Source organism: Oncorhynchus mykiss, chromosome 3 (assembly GCF_057628025.1).
Source record: "Oncorhynchus mykiss isolate SJ-2025 chromosome 3, ASM5762802v1, whole genome shotgun sequence".
Taxonomy (NCBI): Eukaryota; Metazoa; Chordata; class Actinopteri; order Salmoniformes; family Salmonidae; genus Oncorhynchus; species Oncorhynchus mykiss.
Window position 1 is genome coordinate 55314963 of NC_143024.1, and position 24907 is coordinate 55339869.

The 24907-nt window shown below is 41.6% G+C and overlaps 1 protein-coding gene across 1 annotated transcript in view; it reads right to left on the minus strand.

Moving 5' to 3' along the window:
• LOC110519993 (inactive dipeptidyl peptidase 10-like) overlaps positions 1 to 24377 on the minus strand; it is an 81439-nt gene extending 57062 nt beyond the window's left edge. The window contains exons 1-2 of the mRNA XM_090230591.1: positions 24297 to 24377; positions 3154 to 3265 (exon numbers count right to left, since the gene is read on the minus strand). Of these exons, the coding sequence (XP_090086717.1) occupies positions 3154 to 3265; positions 24297 to 24377 (193 nt within the window). The remainder of the gene's footprint in view (positions 1 to 3153; positions 3266 to 24296) is intronic.
• Positions 24378 to 24907: the final 530 nt, after the last annotated feature.

Sequence of the window (24907 nt, forward strand, 5' to 3'; positions counted from 1 at the left end):
TGTGTGTGTGTGTGTGTGTGTGTGTGTGTGTGTGTGTGTGTGTGTGTGTGTGTGTGTGTGTGTGTGTGCCAATGTTTGTGTTGCTTCACAGTCCCCGCTGTTCCATAAGGTGTTTTTTTTTCTATTTTTTTAAATCAAATTTTACTGCTTGCGTAAGTTATTTGATGTGGAATAGAGTTCCATGTAGTCATGGCTCTATGTAGTACTGTGTGCCTCCCATAGTCTGTTCTGGACTTGGGGACTGTGAAGAGACCTCTTGTGGCATGTCCTGTGGGGTATGCATCGGTGTCCGAGCTGTGTGCCAGTAGTTTAGATAGACAGCTCGGTGCATTCAACATGTCAATACCGCTCATAAATAAAACTAGTGATGAAGTCGATCTCTCCTCCACTTTCAGCCAGGATAGATTGACATGCATATTATTAATATTAGCACTCTTTGTACATCCAAGGGCCAGTCGTGCTGCCCTGTTCTGAGCCAATTGCAATATTCCTAAGTCCTTTTTTTGTGGCACCTGGCCACATGACTGAACAGTAGTCAAGGTGCGACAAAACTAGGGCCTGTAGGACCTGCCTTGTTGATAGTGTTGTTAAGAGGGCAGAGCATCACTTTATTACAGACAGACTTCTCTCTGTCTTAGCAACTACTGCATCAGTCTGTTTTGACCATGACAGTTTACTATCTATTGTTACTCCAAGCAGTTTAGTCATCTCAACTTGCTCAATTTCCTCATTATTTATTACAATATTTAGTTGAGGTTTAGGGTTTAGTAAGTGTTTTGTTCCAGATACAATGCTTTTAGTTGTTCCAAATACAATGCTTTAAGTTTTAGAAATATTTAGGGATAACTGGTAGAGATGACCAGGGATGTTTTCTTGATAAGTGCCTGAATTTGACAATTTCTGTCCTGCTAAGCATTCAAAATGTAACGAGTACTTTTTGAGTGTCACGGAAAATGTAAGGCGTAAAATGTCCATCATTTTATTTTGGAATGTAGTGAAGAAAAGGTTGTCAATAATATAAATCCCTGCAACAGATACAATTATATTTTGGCTTATGGCCAGATCCAGGGGCGCAACTTTGACTGGGGACATGTCCTCCAACCACATTCTGAAATTGCATTTTTGCAATGTGCATTTTTGCAATGTGATACAAAATGAGGCAGCGGTGTGCTTTAGGACCATCAGATTGGTCGGATAGGCTGTTTGTCCGACTGGATAAAAATACATAAATAATCCTTTTTATTATTTTAGAACTGGGGCCTCCTCCAAAAATTGTCTAAATTGTCAATGAACTTCAAATTGATAGAGGACCCATAGGATTTAAGCCAGTAGTGTAGCCAGAGGAGACAACTAAAGTGTTCCATTCCGTGACCTATTGTTGGTATAGCCTGTCTATGAAACCTTTGAAGTAATTTTTTAATTGCTACAATTTATGAAGATTTATATTGTTGGTACCATCATGAATGACTACTGTTTGAGCATTCAAGTGCTTCTGCATCACAATAGGGACCTGGTGATCTATGTCACAAACACGGGATCCAGGGAAGCAGTGTGTCTTGCTTCCGGGACCACCACATCCCTAACTATGGACAAGGAGAGGGTCGCTACGAGCCTGATGGACGTCGGAGGGCCCCCGGTGAAGTCAGGGGGCTCAGAGCTGTAAAACGGTTAGAGAGCCGCAGGTCTGGACGAGAGGGCAGAGGAGGAATACATTGGAATGGTGTAGAGCAAGATGCAGTAGTCCGCCGATTCTCATTGGTTGGATGTGTTAATACAAGTTATTGTAGTTAAAGTAGTATCATCCATAGCTACCGCATAGGAGACCAATCTCATAGCGCACCCTGGATAATCCCCTTGGTCATTTATGATAGCCTGCTAACGTTAGCTCCAGGAGACGGTAAAATTCAGTCAAACGCGGTGTGTTGAGAACAGCACTAACACTGGGTTCTGAAATAAACAAAATTTGATTCAATCACATGAAGGACAAAACACTCACTTTACAGAAAATGATTAGACTATACTGTACATGTAAATCAGTCCACATAAATTACTGGGTAAACAATATGAAAAGTATTAGACTATACATGTACATCAGCTCAAATAAGTTGCTGGGTAAACAATATGCCAAACAATATGCCAAGGGGTCAAATGCTGTTGGTATTGACCCCACGACTGGTGTCTGGGGTACGTGCTCATTAAGGGCCTGTTTCCCAGGCACAGATTAAACCTATAAAATTGCCAGTGTAGAATTCCCCTACAATAACCCATGTACTGTATAGCCTACAATATGTATTCCATTTTATTCACACTTAATAGACAATTAAGACATTTTAATTTGTTTGGTGACAACAATAACACAGACAAGACCAATTGGAGGCTATAACATGGGACATAACGTTTCAGTAACGTCTAGATAAATACATTAGCTATATTGTCACAAGTGGGATATTTCATTTATTTTGTTAGAAATGTAGATCACATGTAGGACTATGTAATTAGATTGTAAGGATGTACGGATGAATATGTATTTAAGCTCTAAATAGTCATCCTCCTAAAACATGCATTGATAATAACCAATGATAGGTTGTGACATCAACCATATACTGTATGAGCATGTAGTGCCTTTTGCTTCCAAAAGAAACACAAGGTTGTCTCCCAAAATGCTTTGCTTCCGACTTCAAGTTGTAGTTTGTGAGGAGCAACTGCCGAAATTATATTCGACTGCAGTTGAAAGTTCATGACCTTTGATCACACGGTTGTGGTAAAGATCATGCAGTTAACAAGTCAGATTGTTTTTTTATTACCCAAAATGCAACACACTTTGAAAAGCGGTGACCAACGTTGGTCAAAGTCTTGCCAAAAGTTATCCGCTCGAATGCGCACATTGTCTCTGAAAATGGTAATCATCCCAGAGTATTCCCTCACAATTAAATAACCTCCATTTGCTTAAAAGAAAGGCAATGGAGTGTTGAACTTTTAACTTAAATGAAAGGTGCTAGTTTTAAATTGTAAGACAAAATTCTAAGAAGGTAGCTTGTCGTCTGTTTTTGAAAAGCTGCATTTATTGAGAATGGTGAAAAGTTAGAACCTTTTGAAATGATTTGAATCAGGTTTTGAGATTATATGTAAAAGAAAATAACTCCAGAAATTTACTTTTGGAAAGAAGAACGATGGCCAGTCCAATGAGTGACAGTATGACCATGATGACCAGCAGAGAGATGGCGATACCTTTCCAGTTCCTGTCTGGCCCAAAATCCGGCACATCCTTCAGAGAGAGAGACAGAGATAGAAAGAGGGAGGAAGAGAGAAGAAAAGGTTAATATTCATAACGAATTTGTAGCAAGTTGAAAGTAGAAGTGGAAACAAAAAAGAAACATCTCCCAACCGGACAGTCGGTCCATGACGCTAGAGATGAAGAGGCGAAGATTTACTCTGCCCAAAATTCAGTCTTTATGAGACAAGCCCTTTTTTGCATGGAGGTCTATGAATTGTGTCGAATTACGTGAGACTTATTTGATAAAATAGAAGTTTTAGCAATATTTAGGCTGTTACAAATGTACTGATATAAATGGATGCACATGGCATTCAGGAAAACTTTGAGATTACACTGAACAACAATATAAACACAACATGTAAAGTGTTGGTCCCAGTTCAATGAGCTGAAATAAAAGATCCCAGAAATGTTCTAAACGCTCAAAAAGCTTATTTCTCTGAACTTTTATGAGCATTTTTCCTTTGCCAAGATAATCAATCAATTACATGTATTTATGAAGCCGTTTTTACATCAGCAGATGTCCCAAAGTGCTATACAGAAACCCAGCCTAAAATCCCAAAGAGCAAGCAATGCAAATGTAGAAGCACGGTGGCTAGGAAAAACTCTAGAAAGGCAAGAACCTAGGGAGAAACCTAGAGAAGAACCAGGCTCTGAGGGGTGGCCAGTCCTCTTCTGGCTGTGCCAGCTAGAGATGATAATAGTACATGGCCATTAAGGCCAGGTTGTTCTTCAAGATGTTCAAACGTTCATAGATGACCAGCAGGGTCAATTAATAATCACAGTGATTGTAGATGGTGCAACAGTTCAGCACCTCGGCAGTAAATGTCAGCTGGCTTTCAGAGTTTGAGACAGCAGGAGTGTGTGGGTGGGTGTGTGGGTGTGTGTGAGACAGAGAGAGAGAGAATAGCTGGTCTGGGACAAGATAGCACATCCGGTGAACAGGTCACAGTTCCATAGCCACAGGCAGAACAGTTCAAACTGGAGTAGCAGTGCGACAAGGTAGCACGTCCGAGGAGCAGGTCAAGGTTTCATAGCCACAGGAAAAATAGCAGAAACTGGATCAGCAGCACGACCAGATGGACGGGATGGAGACAGCCAGGAGTTGTCAGGCGAGGTAGTCCTGAGGCAAGGTCCCAGGGCTCAAGCCCTCAGGGAGGGGAGACAGAGAGAGTGCGGAAAATTAGAGGGAGCATACCTAAGATCACACATGACACCAGATAAGACAGGATAATTACACCAGATCGGGCAGAATGACCCTAGCCCCCCGGCACATAGTCTCCAGTATCTATGCTGCAATAGTCTGAGACAGGAGGGGTCGGGGGACAATGTGGCTCTGTCTGATGATACCCCTCGGACAAGGCCGACCATGCAGGACATAAACCCCACCCACGTTGCCAAAGCAAAGCCCCCATACCACTAGAGGGATATCAACAGACCTCCCACCGCACTAGACCGAAGGGGCACAAAACCGGACAGGAAGATCATGTCAGTGACTCAACCCGCTAAAGTCGAGTATATTGGGGAAAAAAGCCTGGCACGACTTGACGTCCCCCTCCTTGGGACAGCAAGAGAGAGCACTAGTAAGCCAGTGACTCAACCCCTGTAATAGGGTCAGAGGCAGAGAATACCAGTGGAGAGAAAGGAGCCAGCCAGGCAGAGACAGCAAGGGCGGTTCATCACTCCAGTGCCTTGCCGTTCACATTAGCACGCCTGGGCCACACTACACTTAATCATAGGATGAATCTTCAGTAAAGACTAAATGGTTGAGAACGAGTCTGCGTTTCTCACATGGATAGGCAAACTATTCCATAAAAATGTAGCTCTATAGGAGAAACCCCTGCCTCCAGCTGCTTGCTTAGAAATTCTAGGGACAATAAGGAGGCCTGCATCTTGTGACCATACCGTACATGTAGGTATGTATTGCAGGACCAAATTGGAGAGAAAGGTAAGAGCAAGTCCATATAATGCTTTGTAGGTTAGCAGTAACATCTTGAAATCAGTCCTAGCCTTATCAGGAGCCAGAGGCTAGCACTGGAGTAATATGATTGAATTGTTTTGATCTAGTCACGATTCTAGTAGCCGTATTTAGCACTAACTGAAGTTTATTTTGTGTTTTATCCGGGTAGAGTAGAGCATTGTAGTAGTCTAATCTAGAAGTGACCAAAGCATGGATTAGCTGTAGATGTAATCATGTGAACTGCTGATTATATAGTAAATGTTTCACAGTTAGCATACAGTATATTTTATTTTACTGGTGTTCTAAGCAATCTAAAGGTTGATGACGCGATCTCTCTCTCCCCCAATGTGATATTTTTATTTTGTTTCAAAACAATACATTTGGTATAAGCGTTGCTGGCTTCATTAAAAACTGTGACTGGTGGTGTTTGGATGTCCTTGGTCTTGTTTATTTGATCGGGGGCTTATGCATGTAATCAAATCAAATTGTATTTGTGACATGCACCGAATACTTACAAGCCCTTAACCAACAATGCAGTTCAAGAAATAAACTAAATGAACTAAAGTAAAAAATGTAATAAAAAGTAACACAATAAAATAACAATAACGAGGCTATATACAGGGGGAAACATGAGGCCAACTTTACCATATTATCCTGAAGGCATACTTACAGTGCCTTGCGAAAGTATTCGGCGCCCTTGAACTTTGCGACCTTTTGCCACATTTCAGGCCTCAAATATAAAGATATAAAACTGTATTTTTTTGTGAAGAATCAACAACAAGTGGGACACAATCATGAAGTGGAACGACATTTATTGGATATTTCAAACTTTTTTAACAAATCAAAAACTGAAAAATTGGGCGTGCAAAATTATTCAGCCCCTTTTCTTTCAGTGCAGCAAACTCTCTCCAGAAGTTCAGTGAGGATCTCTGAATGATCCAATGTTGACCTAAATGACTAATGATGATAAATACAATCCACCTGTGTGTAATCAAGTCTCCGTATCAATGCACCTGCACTGTGATAGTCTCAGAGGTCCATTAAAAGCGCAGAGAGTATCATGAAGAACAAGGAACACACCAGGCAGGTCCGAGATACTGTTGTGAAGAAGTTTAAAGCCGGATTTGGATACAAAAAGATTTCCCAAGCTTTAAACATCCCAAGGAGCACTGTGCAAGCGTAAATATAGAAATGGAAGGAGTATCAGACCACTGCAAATCTACCAAGACCTGGCCGTCCCTCTAAACTTTCAGCTCATACAAGGAGAAGACTGATCAGAGATGCAGCCAAAAGGCCCATGATCACTCTGGATGAACTGCAGAGATCTACAGCTGAGGTGGGAGACTCTGTCCATAGGACAACAATCAGTCGTATATTGCACAAATCTGGCCTTTATGGAAGAGTGGCAAGAAGAAAGCCATTTCTTAAAGATATCCATAAAAAGTGTTGTTTAAAGTTTGCCACAAGCCACCTGGGAGACACACCAAACATGTGGAAGAAGGTGCTCTGGTCAGATGAAACCAAAATTGAACTTTTTGGCAACAATGCAAAACGTTATGTTTGGCGTAAAAGCAACACAGCTCATCACCCTGAACACACCATCCCCACTGTCAAACATGGTGGTGGCAGCATCATGGTTTGGGCCTGCTTTTCTTCAGCAGGGACAGGGAAGATGGTTCAAATTGATGGGAAGATGGATGGAGCCAAATACAGGACCTTTCTGGAAGAAAACCTGATGGAGTCTGCAAAAGACCTGAGACTGGGACGGAGATTTGTCTTCCAACAAGACAATGATCCAAAACATAAAGCAAAATCTACAATGGAATGGTTCAAAAATAAACCAATCCAGGTGTTAGAATGGTCAAGTCAAAGTCCAGACCTGAATCCAATCGAGAATCTGTGGAAAGAACTGAAAACTGCTGTTCACTAATGCTCTCCATCCAACCTCACTGAGCTCGAGCTGTTTTGCAAGGAGGAATGGGAAAAAATGCCAGTCTCTCGATGTGCAAAACTGATAGAGACATACCCCAAGCGACTTACAGCTGTAATCGCAGCAAAAGGTGGCGCTACAAAGTATTAACTTAAGGGGGCTGAATAATTTTGCACGCCCAATTTTTCAGTTTTTGATTTGTTAAAATCCTTGTTGAAATATCCTATAAATGTCGTTCCACTTCTTGATTGTGTCCCACTTGTTGTTGATTCTTCACAAAAAAATACAGTTTTATATCTTTATGTTTGAAGCCTGAAATGTGGCAAAAGGTCGCAAAGTTCAAGGGGGCCGAATACTTTCGCAAGGCACTGTATATTTCACTGGTCTCCCACAAAGCCAATTTCTCCTTTGGCCGCCTTTCCTTCCAGTTCTCTGCTGCCAATGACTGGAACGAACTGCAAAAGTCTCTGAAGCTGGAGACTCATATCTCCCTCATTAACTTTAAGCATTAGCTGTCAGAGCAGCTTACAGATCATTGCACCTGTACTTAGCCAATCTGTAAATAGCCCACCCAACTACCTCATCCCCATATTGCTTCTTTTTATTTCTTCTCCTTTGCACTCCAGTATCTTTACTTTCACATTCATCTTCTGCACATCTATCACTCCAGTGTTTATTTGCTAAATTGTAAGTATTTCTCCACTACGGCCTATTTATTGCCTTATCTCCCTAATCTTACTTCATTTGCCCACACTGTATATAGACTTTCCTATTGTGTTATTGACTGTACGTTTGTTTATTCCATGTGTAAATCTGTGTTGTTGTTTGTGTCGCACTGCTTGGCTTTATCTTGCGCAGGTCGCAGTTGTAAATGAGAACTTGTTCTCAACTGGCTTACATGGTTAAATAAAGGTGAACTAAAATTTACAAAACACAATACTACAGGAAAGATGGTTGTTTAATATGAGAGATTCAGTGATGTTAAGATTTTGAAAGTCATGCAGTGTATGCCAAGTTTTAGACAACATGTCACGGTGTGTAGAAGAGATTCCACAATCCAGAATTTTGTCGACAGTGTGAGCAGCCGTATACGTGCTGAAATCTACGCCCATCATGACTTATAGCACCAGCCACTAGGCCAAATGTTATGCAAAGAGTGTGTACCATGAACCCATACTTCTTCTTTAAATTTGTTTTGGTGAATATCAACCAACTGAAAGGTGCATACACCGCCACCTACTGTACTAGAGTGAGGCCTCCCTATTAATCTATTTCTCTTATCAAGCTCTGCTTTTCCACCAACACTACTGGAGTGTGAATTCATTACACTTTGTGACACAAAAAGAGAAGGGCAAAAGAACGGGGAAAGGGAAGAAAAATTGCACTACCAACTAACCTTACACACATTAAAACCCCCATTCCATCACTTTTTTGCACTATTTTGCATTATCTGATCCTACACCAGGCCAGCAGCCAGGAGGATGGGACACTATCATTCAACACACCATGTAACTTCTCTGCATTAAAATCTCATACACCCAAGTACTTCGCTGCAGCTGCCACCAAAACGTCTATTTTCTATGATTTACGTATCATTTCTGCGGTACAGTTAATAACCATGGCTATGAACACTAAGAAGCTGAAAGTACATGTTATTCCTATCACTCTCACCCACAATACTTAAAGTGACAGGTACACTACATTACCAAAAGTATGTGGACACCTGCTCATCAAAAATGTTGTTCCAAAATCATGGGCATTAATATGAAGTTGGTCCCACCTTTGCTGCTACAACAGCCTCCACTCTTCTGGGAAGGCTTTCCACTAGACGTTGGAGCATTGCTGTGGGGACTTGCTTCCATTCAGCCACAAGAGTATTAGTCAGGTTGGGCATTGATGTTGGGCAACTAGGCCTGGTTTGCAATCAGCGTTCCAGTTCATCCCAAAGTTGTTCGATGGAGTTGAGGTAAGGGCTCTGTACAGCCCAGTCAAGTTCTTCAACACCAAACCATTACTTTATGGACCTCGCTTTGTGCACGAGGGCATTGTCATGCTGAAATAGGAAAGGGCCTTCCCCAAACTGTTGCTTCAGCACTCGGCGGTTCCGTTCTGTGAGCTTGTGTGGCCTACCACTTCGCGACTGAGCTGTTGTTGCTCCTAGACGTTTCTAGGAGCAACAGTACTTACATTTCAACAGGACAGCTCTAGCAGAGAAGAAATGTGTTAAACTGACTTGTTGGAAAGGTGGCATCCTATGACGGTGCCATGATGACAGTCACTGAGCTCTTCAGTAAGGCAATTGTACTGCCAAGGTTTGTCTATAGAGATAGCATGGCTGTGTGCTCAATTTTATACACCTGTCAGCAACGGCTGTGGCTGAAATAGCCGAATCCACTACTTTGAAAGGGTGTCCACATACTTTTTTTGTATATATAGTGTAGGTGAGTCGGGGTTTGTACACATGACAAATTGCATAATTTATACAGAACCTGCAGGGGCCATGATCGATATTGAACTAAATCATCTGCAGTTGTCTTTTGACAGAGCAGGTGCATAATAGGCAGAATCTACCACACACCCAGAGCTGATTAGTGAAGGGGCTCGAGGCAAAAGGCAAAACTGGAGAAACAGGAAAAAGTCTCTGCACACTTCCAGTCAGATGCAACTTTCTTTAATTGTGGCTGAGCTTTCGGTCGGTCAACCTTCATCAGAGCAGGTGCACCATTGCGAAATACCTACTGTTTAGTTTGCCTTGTAACGTCTCCACAATAAATGTGGTACGAAATTAAATAGACTGTAAGGTTATGCATGCATTTCTTGGTAACAAAAAAATAAGAAAAGGAATGTGTACATGTTGAGATTCATGCCATAATTTGTATGCAACCGAGATTACATTTTGTTGATTGGTCAAAATGATACACTATTAATATGAAGTATGCCGACACCCCTTCAAATTAGTGGATTTGGCTATTTCAGCCACACCCGTTGCTGACAGGTGTATAAAAAACCAGGACACAGCTATGCAATCTCCATAGACAAACATTACTGAAGAGCTGAGTGACTTTCAACATGGCACCGTCATAGCATGCCACATTTCTAACAAGTCAGTTTGTCACATTTCTGCTGGATCTGTCCCGGTCAACGCAATGTCAAGCATTGACTGGAGTGGAGTGTAAAGATCGCCTCCATTGTGGAAACACGTTCTCTGGGGTGATGAATTAGGCTTCACCATCTGGCAGTCCATCGGACTAATCTGGGTTTTAGTGGATGCCAGGAGAACGCTACCTGCCCCAACGCATAGCGCAGACTTTAAAGTTTGGTGGAGGAAGAATAATGGTCTGGGGAGGTTTTTCATGTTTCAGGCTAGGCCCTTTAGTTCCAGTGAAGGGAAATCTTAATGTCACAGCATACAATGATATTCTAGATGATTCTGTGCTTCCAACTTTGTGGCAACAGTTTGGAGAAGGCCCTTTCCTGTTTCAGCATGACAATGGCCCCGTGCACAAAGCAAGGTCCATACAGAAATGATCGGTGTGGAAGAACTTGACTGGCCTGCACAGAGCCCTGAGCTCAACCCTATCAAACACCTTTGGCATGAATTGGAATGCCTACTGCAAACCAGGCCTAATTGCCCAACCTCACAAATGTTCTTGTGGCTGAATGGAAGCAAGTCCCCGCAGCAATGTTCAATCGTCTAGTGGAAAGCCTTCCTAGAAGAGTGGAGGCTGTTATAACAGCATAGGGGAGACCAACTCCATATCAATGCCCATGATTGTGGAATTAGATTTTTGACAAGCAGGTGTATGCATACTTTTGGTCATGTAGTGTATTTGATTCAAAGCTTTCACTATCCCAGAAATAACATACAGTATCACCATGAAGGTTAAAGAGACAGGACAAGCTATGACAGGCTAGGTAAACAACAGTAATACTCAGGCAGTAATTGAGGAATGAAGACAGAGGATTTTTAGGTGAAACCTTAATCACTTTGAGGGGAGAAATGTAATCTCCTTATCCTATTGTCTACACCCACTAAGCTGTTTGCCCTTGCTCCTTAATGCAAGGGTATGAAAGAAGAGAGCGAGAGAGAGAGAAAGTAAAGTGTGTGCGCACATTTGGGTATCTTCTCCTGGTCTTCTGTGCCTGATAAAAAGGTTAAAGTGTCCCTTTTTTGCTGCTGCCCGCAGTACACTGCTGTCACATTGAGGAATGACTCTCTGTCTCCCAGAACCATTATGCCAAGCCCTGCTCTCTGTGTTTGTCAGCACTGGGCTGGAGGGCTCCTTGCATAGAGGGCAATTTTAATTCACGCTAAACATAGCATAATAGGGCTATTTAACAGAATGTGCTAGCAGGAATGTTCAGGAAATAAAATGAAGTAAGATGAAGTCTGTAACCGTTTTATGACTCCCGTTGCCTCTTACGGTACACTATTTTTCAAAAACTGTATCAGATTGAACCATTATAAAAATAATATTAGCTAGATAGATCCAGATTGGATATTTATTGTCATACAGCAGCAGAGACCATAAACAAAATACGATACAAAAAAATGCCATTATTTCTCAGGGCTCTATTTGAACAAATCTAATGCAATGGTAAATATAAGCGCAGGCGGTAGGTAGCACATCTGAAGGATATCAAGGATCTGGAAATATTATGTATGGAGGAATGGTCTGAGATCCCTCCCAATGTGTTCTCATACCTCATAAAAACATTTCAGAAAAAAGTCTCAAGGCATTATTCTCACAAGGGGAGGGTGCTGGAGTATTGAAAACAGTGGTGCCAAACATTTTGTAGAGCATCGACAGATGGAAAATCCAGACCATTCAAATAAAGTGTGATCAGATCTCTTACTCTGAGCAATTATATGAGTATAAAATAAATTGGATTATTATACAAAACATTAGGAACACCTTTCCTTACTGTTGGTCATACTGTTGCATATCTACTGTAACTGTACAGGGGTGAATATTTTGTGGGGACTTTGGTGGATGTATATGTAGGTAGATGGTGAGTATGTGGAATGCATAATGCTAATAAATATCCCAGGGGGTAAATTTGAATGATAATAAATCAAACCGCTTGACATTTCCGTCATATAAAAGCAGAGACGAATGCTGTGTGCCAATAGATATTCAGTACATCACATATTCAACAGAATGGGGACTGCAGGAGGATATGTCTTCAGTTTTTGAGATGATTGGTCCCTGGAGAGGGAAGAGCTAGATTTTACATATTGTGTATATTTATTTATTCTGAACACATTTCTGTTATGTTGGCAGTGTCAATTCTTGCTCATAAAAAAAAATACAAACTTTTGAGTTCGCTAGCTGGACATGCAAACACCGCCAATGTGTACCATCTCTGCTAATCACGTCTGCCAATCACGCTCTGAGTAGCTAAGTGAGTAAACACAGCTGGTGACTGCTCGAAGGAGATCTCTGTCCGACAAACTGCTATCAGGTAAAGTGTTATACCATCAATGCAAGCTGTAAAATGACTATCAACTTAGGATGCTTCAACATTGATTAAGTAGCTAGATAGTTGGCTACAATAAGTAGACCTGTTGCTAGCTAGCAGGAGCAGATTGCTTTATAACTAGCATGTCATATAGGTACAGGGAGCTTTAGCTATCAGTCTATTCCAAGAAACTGTTTAAGAATGCAAAAAGCTATAGAACAAGTAGTGTAAAGCTAACACAATACAGTCATCATGGCAGGACCCATTAATTTCATTCATACTGACACATCCCTGTCAATAGTTGAAGTAGGATGATTGCAGAGAACTCTGCTTCTATCCTAGTAGCCTAGTTATGTTGTCATTATTTAGACTGCCAGGATGTTTCTTTCTAGCTCATAAACTACAATCCTTTGCTGTTAAACTATTTTTTATTCATTGTTGTCTCTCACTTTTGTCTCCCATTATATATTCAGCTCTCCATGTGTCCTGCTACCAGAGATATAAACCAAGTGCTATTCACCAAGCATGAATTGATTCACTCACCTGTGAGGAGAGTACAGGTCAGCGTTCAACACCATAGTCCCCTCCAAGATCGTCACCAAGCTCGGGAACCCTGGGACTGAATAGCTCCCTCTACAACTGGATCATGGACTTTCTGACGGGCCGGCCCCAGGTGGTGTGGGTGGGCAACAACACCTCCACTACACTGACCCTCAACACCAGTGCGTAGTCCTTTCCTGTACTCCCTGTCACCCACGACTGTGTGGCCACGCATGACATCAGAGTTTTCTGATGACACGACGGTGGTAGGCTTGATCACTGACGGTGATAAGGCAGCATACAGGGAGGAGGTCAGAGGCGTGGCATTGTGGTGACAGAACAACAACCTCTCCCTCAATGCCAGTAAGACCAAGGAGCTGATCGTAGACTACAGGAGAAAGATGGAACAGCACGCCCCCATCCACATCGACGAGGCTGTAACGGAGCGGGTCAAGAGCTTCAAGTTCCTTGGCATCTACAGCACTAAAGACTTAACATGGTCCTTATATGGGCTGTTGCGGTGACCATATTACCACCACACCAACGGTCACGAGTCATGAAGGCAGTAAAATTCCACATGACCGTCTAGTCATGGTAATTGGGCTTCTCCAAGCCCTTATGCTGCTGATGGTCATTAGTGGCCTGCCAAACTTCCTAACTGCCTGGTACTCAGCACTATATTGTCCCTCTAATCACTCTGACATTAATGCAAATATATTCGAAAATCAAACACTTGACGGCCCATGAGCTCATGTTGCACAACATTTCAATAGGCTATGCAATTGCAAGAGAAAACAGACTGAAAAGAGGAGGATCAGCTTTCTATAGGCTAGGCCTACTATATTTATTTTTCAACTTTCCTAATATTAAGCACATTGCTTATATTTACAGCAGGAGTATAGCCTACCTGGCTGGCATGAAAATAAACCACTGGGAAAAACGTCCTCCATTAGCTATTTAAGTGCATAGATGACATGTATTTTTTGTGCGCAATAGTGGTCCAATCAAAATCAAAACACATTTCACACATATATTATTTAGTACAGTATACGTAAGGCAAGATTCAATTGTCTGATGGGTGACAATATTAGCTTATCACTTGTGAATTATATATTATCACTTGAATGATGTCCAGCATAAGAAGCAATTACTTTTTTTTGCAACTTTTTCTAATCATAGTCACACACCTCATGTAGCCTAGCCCGTAGGCCTATATGTTTTAATGAGGTTTGTATTACAACTAAAGTTGCCAAATAAATACTTAAAATTAAGCACATTACTACGCTTTACAAAGGGTGTAGAGCCTAACTGACATACATAAGAGGCATGTGAGTTTCAAGTTTGGGGAGGATCATTTCCACCATAAAAATGCACCTTTGTAATGAAAGCAATACATGCACAATCGCATTTGTGGTCACTTTTGATGATGGTGTTTTCCCGCTAATGGAACATTTGTGCTTAAAGCCTACTACAGTGTGCACATTGCTGTGCTTATAATGTGAGGAAATAGCCTAATAGTTTATCAACATTTTAATCTAAAAGCTCTGATCTGTTGCGTCAGCCTCATTGCATAAAAACGTGTTTTTTGATGCTCGTGATAGTATTAATTTGGGATCTATTGCATCCAACAACCGTCCCAGACTATGTTTGGAATATTTGTTTCCTCACACAGAATAGAATCAGTCAACTTTTGTACTATGGGGGATAGTAGATTGACATAGACTTGTACTTTTGTTGTTCGTTAGGCCTAAACATCTTGTTGGCTGACGAAAAGTAAATGTGAACATTTCTTCCAATATCTTCAATATGCACCTCGGAATTGGATAAGGACGGGAATAGTTGCGTCCCCGATGTGTCGGTCTTCAAATCAAATCAAACTTTATTTATCACATGCGCCAAATACAACAAGTGTAGACCTTACCGTGAAATTCTTACTTTACAAGCCCTTAACCAACAGTGCAGTTCAAGAAGAGTTAAGAAAATGATGACCAAATAAACTAAAGTAAAAAATTATAAAAAGTAACACAATAACATAACAATAACGAGGCTATATACAGGGGGCACTGGTACCGAGTCAGTGTGCGGGAGTACAGGTTAGAGGTCATTTGTACATGTAGGTAGGGGTGAAGTGACTATGCACAGATAATAAACAGTGAGTAGCCTGTGAGAAAGACCGATCACATGATGGAGAGCCATGTGAGTGAGATGAGTGAGATGAGAGGTGCTTCAGAGCAGGCAGCATTTAGGGAGAAGGGCTGCAAAAGGCATGGATTTTTTGGGGGTGCATTATGGCCACACAAAGGGGATGCAGCCGGGAAATATGAGGCATTATCAAGTGCTTCCCCAAAAAAAACAAAGCAGAGCTCATGCCTTTCATCATTAGAGTTGCATCATGAAGCCTTACAATGAATTAAAAATCAAAGCATATAGCCCAACGTTTGTAGAACAAATACAGTTACATTAATAACTCTAAATTAAGCATAAATGAGTGCTTATTTCTTTGTTAGCCGCTCAACATGGATTACGTGGATTTATTTGACATTTTAAAATGTCGATTTTCCAAAGCTTTATGTGTGGAAGCAAGGAGATGCTAAATGTGTTTCTGTTAATTAACGGTTAACCTCTACGGGACCGGGACGGTTGAGCTAACGAGCGCTAATGTTATTAGCATGACAGTTGTAAGTAACAGCAAACTTTCCAGGACATGGACATGTCCTATATGGGCAGAAAGCTTAAATCTAACTGCACTGTCCAATTTAAAGTTGCTATTACAGTGAAAAAATACCATGCTATTGTTTGAGGAGTGCACAACAACAAAAAACTTATCACGGCAACTGGTTTGATACATTCACCTATGAAGGTAAATAATGTACTTACATTCAGTAATCTTGCTCGATTTGTCATCCTGAGAGTCCAAGACATAAAATGTAGCATAGTTTTCTTTGATGAAATCCATTTATAGGAACTGGGTTCTACAGTTTGAACCTCTGCTGTCTCTGGCTCCACACCTATCCCTCCTGGCCATCTAGATGTGTGAAAGTTAGTGTATAAGCTCATGAAGCACCATGTATGACCTTCCTGGGAGTGTGTAGACTATAATTTTGTATTACTATATAATTTTTGTATGTTCTCTATAGTTATGTACTTGAAAATGTATCAATTGACCAATTTGACACATTTGGGCAGACTTGATTGAAATGCTCCACTGGATCAATCTGAAACTTTCACACACACTGCTGCCATCTGGTGGCCAAAATCTAAATTGAGCCTAAACAGCAATATTATAGTATGGCCTTTCTCTTGCATTTCAAAGATTATGAAAAAAATTATAATTAGAAAACGCATGTTTTTCTGTTAGTATTATATTTGACCAGATGTAAGGTGTTATATTATCCTACATTCATTTCACATTTCCACAAACTCCAAAGTGTTTCCTTTCAAACGGTATCAAGAATATGCATATTCTCCTTGCTTCAGGTCCTGAGCTACAGGCAGTTAGATTTGGGTATGTCATTTTAGGTGAAATTTTTTTTTAAAAAAGGGTAAGATCCCAAAGAGGTTTTAATTACCGTGAGACCGACAATTATTTGCTTGACAATCACCAGCTGATGAAATTTCGTGACTGCCACAGCCCTAATCCACAAACACCGGTACAGTCGTGGAGAGGACATGACAGCACCTATTCCCCCTCAGGAGGCCGAAAAGATTTGGCATGGGCTATCGGATCCTCAAAAAGTTCTACAGCTGCACCAACGAAAAAATCTTGACTGGCTGCATCACTGCTTCGCATGGCAAATGCACCGCCGTCGACCGCAAAGCGCTACAAAGGGTGGTGCACTGGGGCTGAGCTTCCTGCCATACAGGACCTCTATTTCAGGCAGTGTCAGAGGAAGGCCGAAAAAAAAGAGACTTCAACCACCCAAGCCATAGACTGTTCACAAGTCTGGCAAACGGTACCAGAGCATCGGTTCTTGCCCCAACAGGCTCAGAGACACCTTCTACCTCAAAGCCATAAGATTGCTGAATAGTTAATTAAATGGTTACACAGACTATCTGCATTGACCCTATCTTGCACTGACTATGTACATTCACATTCACTACATGCAGTGCATTCGGGAAATATTGAGACCTCTTCACTTTTTCAACATTTTGTTACATTACAGCCTTACTCAAAAATTGATAAAAGTATTTTGTTCCCTCATCAATCTACACACACAATACCCCATAATGACAAAGCAAAAAAACTGTTTTGCAAATGTATTAAAAATAAAATACCTTATTTACATAAGTATTCAGACCCTTTGCTATGAGACTCGAAGCTCAGGTGCATCCTGTTTCCATTGATCATCCTTGAGATGTTTCTACAACTTGATTGGAGTCCACCTGTGGTAAATGCAATTTATTTGATATGATTTGGAAAGGCACACACCTCTCTGTATAAGGTTCCACAGTTGACAGTGCAAAACCAAGCCATGAGGTCAAAGGAATTGTCCGTAGAGCTCCGAGACAGGATTGTGTCGAGGCACAGATCTGGGGAGAGGTACCATAACATTTCTGCTACATTGAAGGTCCCCAAGAACACAGTGGCCTCCATCATTCTTAAATGGAAGAAGTTTGTAACCACCAATACTTTTCCTAGGACTGGCTGCCCGGCCAAACAGAGCAATCAGGGGAGAAGGGCCTTGGTCAGGGCCGGGGGACCAAAAACCCAATGGTGATTCTGACAGAGCTCCAGAGTTCCTTAGTGGAGATGGGAGAACCTTCCAGAAGGACAACCATCTATAACAATCACGCATTTATGGTAGAGTGGCCAGACAGAAGCCACTCTTCAGTAAAAGGCATATGACAGCCCGCTTGGAGTTTGCCAAAAGGCACCTAAAATACTCTCAGATCATGAGAAACAAGATTCTCTGGTCTGATGAAACAAAGATTGATCTCTTTGGCCTGAATGCCAAGGCTCACGTCGGGCAGAAACCTGGCACCATCCCTACAGTAAAGCATGGTGTTGTCAGCATCATGCTGTGTGGATGTTTTTCAGCGGCAGGGACTGGGAGACCAGTCAGGATGGAGGAAAAGATGAACGTAGCAAAGTACAGAGAGACACTTGATAAAAACCTGCTCCAGAGCACTCATGACCTCAGACTTGGGCAAATGTTCACATTCGAACAGGACAACGCCCTAAGCACACTACCAAGACAATGGAGGAGTGGCTTCTGGACAAGTCTCTGAATGTCCTTGAGTGGTCCAGCCAGAGCCCGGACTTGAACCCGATCTAACATCCCTGGAGAGAACTGAAAATAGTTGTGCAGCTACGATCCCCATCCAAACTGACAATGCTTGAGAAGATCTTCAGATAAGAATGGGAGACACTCCTCAAATACAGGTGTACCAAGCATGTAGTGTCATACCCAAGAAGACTCGAGGCTGTAATCACTGCCAAAGGTGCTTCAACAAAGTACTGAGCAAATGTGATTTTTCAGTTGTTTTTGGTTTGACATTATGGGTATTCTGTGTAGATTGATGAGGGGAAAAAACAATCCATTTTAGAATAAGGCTGTAACATAACAAAATGCGGAAAAAGTCAAAGGGTCTGAATTCTTTCCAAATGCACTGTACACACACACACACACACACACACACACACACACACACACAACCATAAACTGCTGCTAAACTGTTATTTAATCTTACTCTTATTATGATCTATTATGATACCTACTCTGCCTTTATGTACATACCTAGCTCAAATACCTCATAACCCTGCACATTGATCATCAGGTACTGGTACTCCCTGTTTATAGCTTAATTCTTGTGTATTTTATTCCTCGTGTTAGTATTTTTTTATTTTTTTATTTTTAAATCTGCATCATTGGGAAGGGCTTTTAACCAAGCAAATGCACCCGTTGTATTCAGCACATGTGATGAATAACATTTGATTTGATTTTGATGAACTCATGGATGCCATTTTAATGACTTTGCATCCAGTATGAAAAAAAAGTTAGACTTCCAGTCATTACGCTAACACTAGTTAGCGAATGTCTTAATGCTAGTTGGCAAATTCCTTCAAATTGAACGCAGGGACATAAAAATGGTATCGACAAAATCCCGAACTATCCCTTTAATTAAACCACCTCAATTTATTCACATTTACTGAATATTAACTACATGAAATTCCAACATTCATTTCCCAACTGCTTTTTCTATAATCCTGCAGGTTTTCACCATTCTCAATGAGATCCAAACGTATTTCTCAATGCATCAAACATTATGCATGCACCATGTTGTTTGGCCGCTCCTAACACCTGGGATCTCACAGTCTGGTTTAGAATCCTATTGTGGAGCACATTGTACAAATTTAACCCAACTGTTTTTTGGAGAAGATTGTATTGCAAGTTTGAATATACTGTATGTGTAGGCTATGCCATATGTGTTATCTAGTGTGCATGTACTGTAGCTGTGCTGTAGTTTTAAACCTTCATTTTTTTAGCATACATGACACACATCTCCATGATTTTATTTAGGTTTCCATGCAACTATGATTTAATGGTATTTCATCCTGCAAATAGCTAGTTACTTCAAATTAGACATACAGTATAATCATGAAATAGTTTAATTCACTGGCAGAGATTAATGAAACGCACACAAATAAAATGGGTCAAGATTTGTTCATGTTGAACATGAGTAAAGGTATTGTTTATTGTGGTCACTGAATAGCTAGCAGGCAAATTGACACAGTAGCATTAGCTAGCTAGGCTAGTCAGCTTTCAGAAAACTGGCTAAATGGTCTACAGAGTTACCTCTACAGTTCTAATTGCATGCTGCATATCTCAAGTGCCCTCAAACAGATATGGATCTTATTTTAGTCTTTTAGATTTAATCCTCTTCATCACACACAGCAGCTCACGACTTTATTTCAGCCTGTGTTTACATCGTAGAGAGAAGTAGGCCATTTGGCTGACTTCTTCACGACGTGTATGTATAGGAGTTCTGATTGGTTCTAAGTTTAGCAGTTCTGCAAAGTTGTCTGAGCAGACAGAGCAGACAGAGAATAAACCTTTTCTGAGAAAATGTAAAGAACAAGCCCGGCACATTGTTAAAGTGCCCAATTCATCGCTGTATTGACAACATTTCAATCCGAAATGGATCTTTGTTAGGTAAAAAAAAAAACTGAGTGCTCACATCCCAAAAAATATTCACATTTCACCTCACATGACCATTATGCATGTGGCGCAAGGTGGGTGCAAAAACAGTTTGTGTAGCTATAATAATTTGATATCAATGAGATGGGCACATGTAGCAGTTAAATAAAATAATATACAGCGCCAGTCAGAAGTTTGGACACACCTACTCATTCAAGGATTTTTCTTTTTTAAAACTATTTTGTACATTGTACAATAATAGTGAAGACATCAAGACTATGAAATAACACATATGGAATAACATAATTACCCAAAAAGTATTTAAAAAATACATTTCATATTTGAGATTCTTCAAAGTAGCCACCCCTTTCCTTGATGACAGCTTTACACACTCTTGGCATTCTCTCAACCAGCTTCAACTGGAATGCTTTTCCAACAGTCTTGAAGGAGTTCCCAGATATGCTGAGCACTTGTTGCTTGATTGCGCTTGATGGTTGATGGTTTGATGGTTTGATGGTTTTGCTAATCTGAAAACAAGACTCCCTAAATTCAATCAGCATATCGATTATGCAACCAGGGCTGGTAAAACCCCATTTTGTTGCTACCTGCCTATAGACAGAGACTAAAACAGGGAGCTCCCGTGCTCAGGTCTGTTCTGACCAATCTGATTCCACGCTTGAAGAGTGCTTCGATCACATGGATTGGGATATGTTCTGCACTGCGTCAAACAATAACATTGACGAATACGCTGAATCGGTGAGCGAGTTAATTAGCAAGTGCATCAGCGATGTCATACCCACAGCAACTATTAAAATATTCCTAAACCAGAAACCGTGGATTGATGGCGCAAACCAATGCTTTTAAACAGGGCAAGGTGACCCGAAACATGACCCAATACAAACAGTGTAGCTATTCCCTCCACAAGGCAATCAAACAAGCTAAGCATCAGTATAGAGACAAAGTATAGTCACAATTCAACAGCTCAGACAAGATGTATGTGGCAGTGTCTACAGTCAATCACGGAATACAAAAAGAAAACCAGCCCCGTCGCGGACCAGGATGTCTTGCTCCCAGACAGACTAAACAACTTCATTGCTCGCTTTGAGGACAATACAGTGCCACTGACACAGCCCGCTACCAAAACCTGTGGACTCTCCTTCACTGCAGCCGATGTGAGTAAAACATTTAAACGTGTTAACCCTCGCAAGGCTGCAGGCTCAGAAGACATCCCCAGCCCCGTCCTCAGAGCATGCGCAGACCAGCTGGCTGGTGTGTTTACGGACATATTCAATCCATCCTTATCCCAGTCTGCTGTTCCCACATGCTTCAAGAGGGCCACCATTGTTCCTGTTCCCTAGAAAGCTAAAGTAACTGAGCTAAACGACTAGCACTCACTTCTATCATCATGAAGTGCTTTGAGAGACTAGTCAAGGACCATATCACCTCCACCCTACCTGACACCCTAGACCCAATTCAATTTGCTTACCGCCCCAATAGGTCTACAGACGACGCAATCGCAACCACACTGCCCTAACCCATCTGGACGAGAGGAATACTTATATGAGAATGCTGTTCATCGACTACAGCTCATCATTTAACACCATGGTACCCTCCAAACTCATCCTCAAGCTCTAGACCCTGGGAACTGGGTACAGGACTTCCAGAATGGCAGCCCCCAGGTGGTGAGGGTAGGTAACAACATCTCCACCCCGCTGATCCTCAACACTGGGGCCCCACAAGGGTGCGTTCTGAGCCCTCTCCTGTACTCCCTGTTCACCCACGACTGCGTGGCCATGCACGCCTCCAACTCAATCATCAAGTTTGCAGACGACACTACAGTGGTAGGCATGATTACCAACAACGACGAGACGGCCTACAGGGAGGAGGTGAGGGCCCTCGGAGTGTGGTGTCAGGAAAATAACCTCACACTCAACGTCAACAAAACAAAGTAGATGATCATGGACTTCAGCAAACAGCAGAAGGAGCACCCCCCTATCCACATCGACGGGACAGTAGTGGAGAGGCTAGTAAGTTTTAAGTACACATCCCAGACAAACTGAATTGGTCCACCCACACAGACAGCATCGTGAAGAAGGCGCAGCAGCACCTCTTCAACCTCAGGAGGCTGAAGGAATTCGGCTTGTCACCAAAAACACTCACAAACTTCTACAGATGCACAATCAAGAGCATCCTGTCGGGCTGTATCACCGCCTGGTACGGCAACTGCTCCGCCCACAACCGTAAGGCTCTCCAGAGGGTAGTGAGGTCTGCACAACGCATCACCGGGGGCAAACTACCTGCCCTCCAGGACACCTACACCCCCCGATGTCACAGAAAGGCCATAAAGATCATCAAGGACAACAACCACCCGAGCCACTGCCTGTTCACCTCGCTATCATCCAGAAGGCAAGGTCAGTACAGGTGCATCAAAGCAGGGACTGAGAGACTGAGAGGCTTCTCAAGGCCATCAGACTGTTAAACAGCCATCACTAACATAGAGTGGCTGCTGCCAACATACTGACTCATCTCTAGCCACTTTAATAATGAAAAATGTATGTAATAAATGTATCACTAGCCACTTTATACAATGGCACTTTATATAATGTTTACATACCCTACATTACTCATCTCATATGTATATACTGTATTCTATACCATCTACTGCATCTTGCCTATGCCGTTCTGCCATCGCTTATACATATATTTTTATGTACATATTCTTATTAATTCCTTTACACTTGTTTGTAAAAGGTAGTTGTGACATTTTTAGGTTAGATTACTTGTTAGATATTACTGCATGGTCGGAACTAGAAGCACAAGCATTTCGCTACACTCGCATTAACATCTGCTAACCATGTGTATGTGACAAATACAATTTGATTTGATTTGACATAGTATGTGTTTACCATAGACGGTAATGTGAAGAACATAACCTTCACCAAAGTCAAATTAGAATATAATGTTAGGCGAACAAGACAGTGTCCAAGTTCTAAAATTCTCCGGTAGAATGCCCTCCTTTTATTTCGTCACACCCGTAAGCTATTTTCTGTAATTGGCTCGGCTTAAATTGTAAATAATGATCTTGTTGTGAGTTTATTTTCCTGTAATAATGAAGACAAATGAGCTAAAGTGAAGAGGTTGTCGGCTATATGATATGGTCATTATTTGAACTGTCTAGCCAGCTCAAAACATTGTTTAGACAGTTGCTTTAAGTTGCCTGGTTTGCTAGCTTGACAGATACTAAATTCATTTTTAAACGGGTGGGTTAATTGGTGTTAAAATTCACTAGTTATGCTATTTTGGACCAACTGTCTGTTGATGTCATGCAGCCTGACTTTTTTGTGTTTATACTTTTTCATAACGACAACGACAAGTCTGATATCGGACGACAATAGCATGTTCATGATGTCTCTGCGGCAACTGTTGATGAATGTAGTATAAACCAGCCTTTAGTCTTGAATCTTTGCTTGTTTGGTACATGGCCTCACATGTGAATCCTTAAAGAGATAGGTGGTGCTAAAGGCTTAAGAGGCTGTGAACGATGCAGAGTGGGTGTAGACAAAGAAGAGCTCTCCAGTAAGTTTACCGAAACATTCAAGTGCCATTTTTTCAAAAGCGAGGTTACAAGTTTGTCAACTTTCAAAGCAGAATTACTTGTCCTTTGTTCCGCAACTGTAGTGTATGATATTCAATTTTCTAGTTTTCAACATTTTCAAATGTTGCTACATAAGACCGAATCGAGCCGGTCTGTCACATTTGTTTGTAACATTACACTGGGTACATTGGCCACATCTTTAATTACCATCCGGTACATTGTCTAGGAAAGGTAGTACTGCACATGGCACTGGTGGAAGATCAGACCTCATCACCATTTGACTGATGTCGGGGGCACGTCTGAAGACTACCCGTGGGGGTTCTTAAACGTATTTTATAGTTGTTGATCAGTGCTCAAGATGTGCCAGTGTTTTTTAATGACGTGGTCAAACTGTTTACCAAGTGGGGAGTATTGAAGGAAGCATTGAACGCGTTGGTCAGGAGGGCGGAGTGGTTTGGGAAGCTGTCATCCTGAGTCATATTTTTATAACGATCCCTTGCGTCATGCAGCCATTCCCCTGGGTAACCCCGCTGTCTGAAACATCCAGATAGTCGGCTTGATTGTCATAGCCACTCTGTGTACTACAAATCCTGCATTTGCGACTGTATTGGCTGATGGGGAGGCTCTTATTTAGGGGTGTAGTGTGGAAGCTGTACTTCAGCTTCCTGTATAGCTCCATGCTAAAGCCACCCCCCTCCCTCTTAATCAAAATGTCAAGAAAACTTGTTTCATGCGCCTCAAAGGTGAGGGTGAATTTCAAATGTTCCTTGCTTGTATTGATGAAGGAGTGGAATCGATGAAGTTCCTCTGCTGTGCCCTGGAATAGAAGGAATGCCTCATCAATGAAGTGTTTCCAGAGCCTGATATGGCGCAAGAATCGATTGTTAGGGCTGAAAATCACATTCTTCTCAAACAACCCCACATACAGATTGGCATAATTCTGTGCCATTTTACTACCTATAGCAGATCCCTTCTGATGAATGAACACGTCATTTTCAAACATGAAACA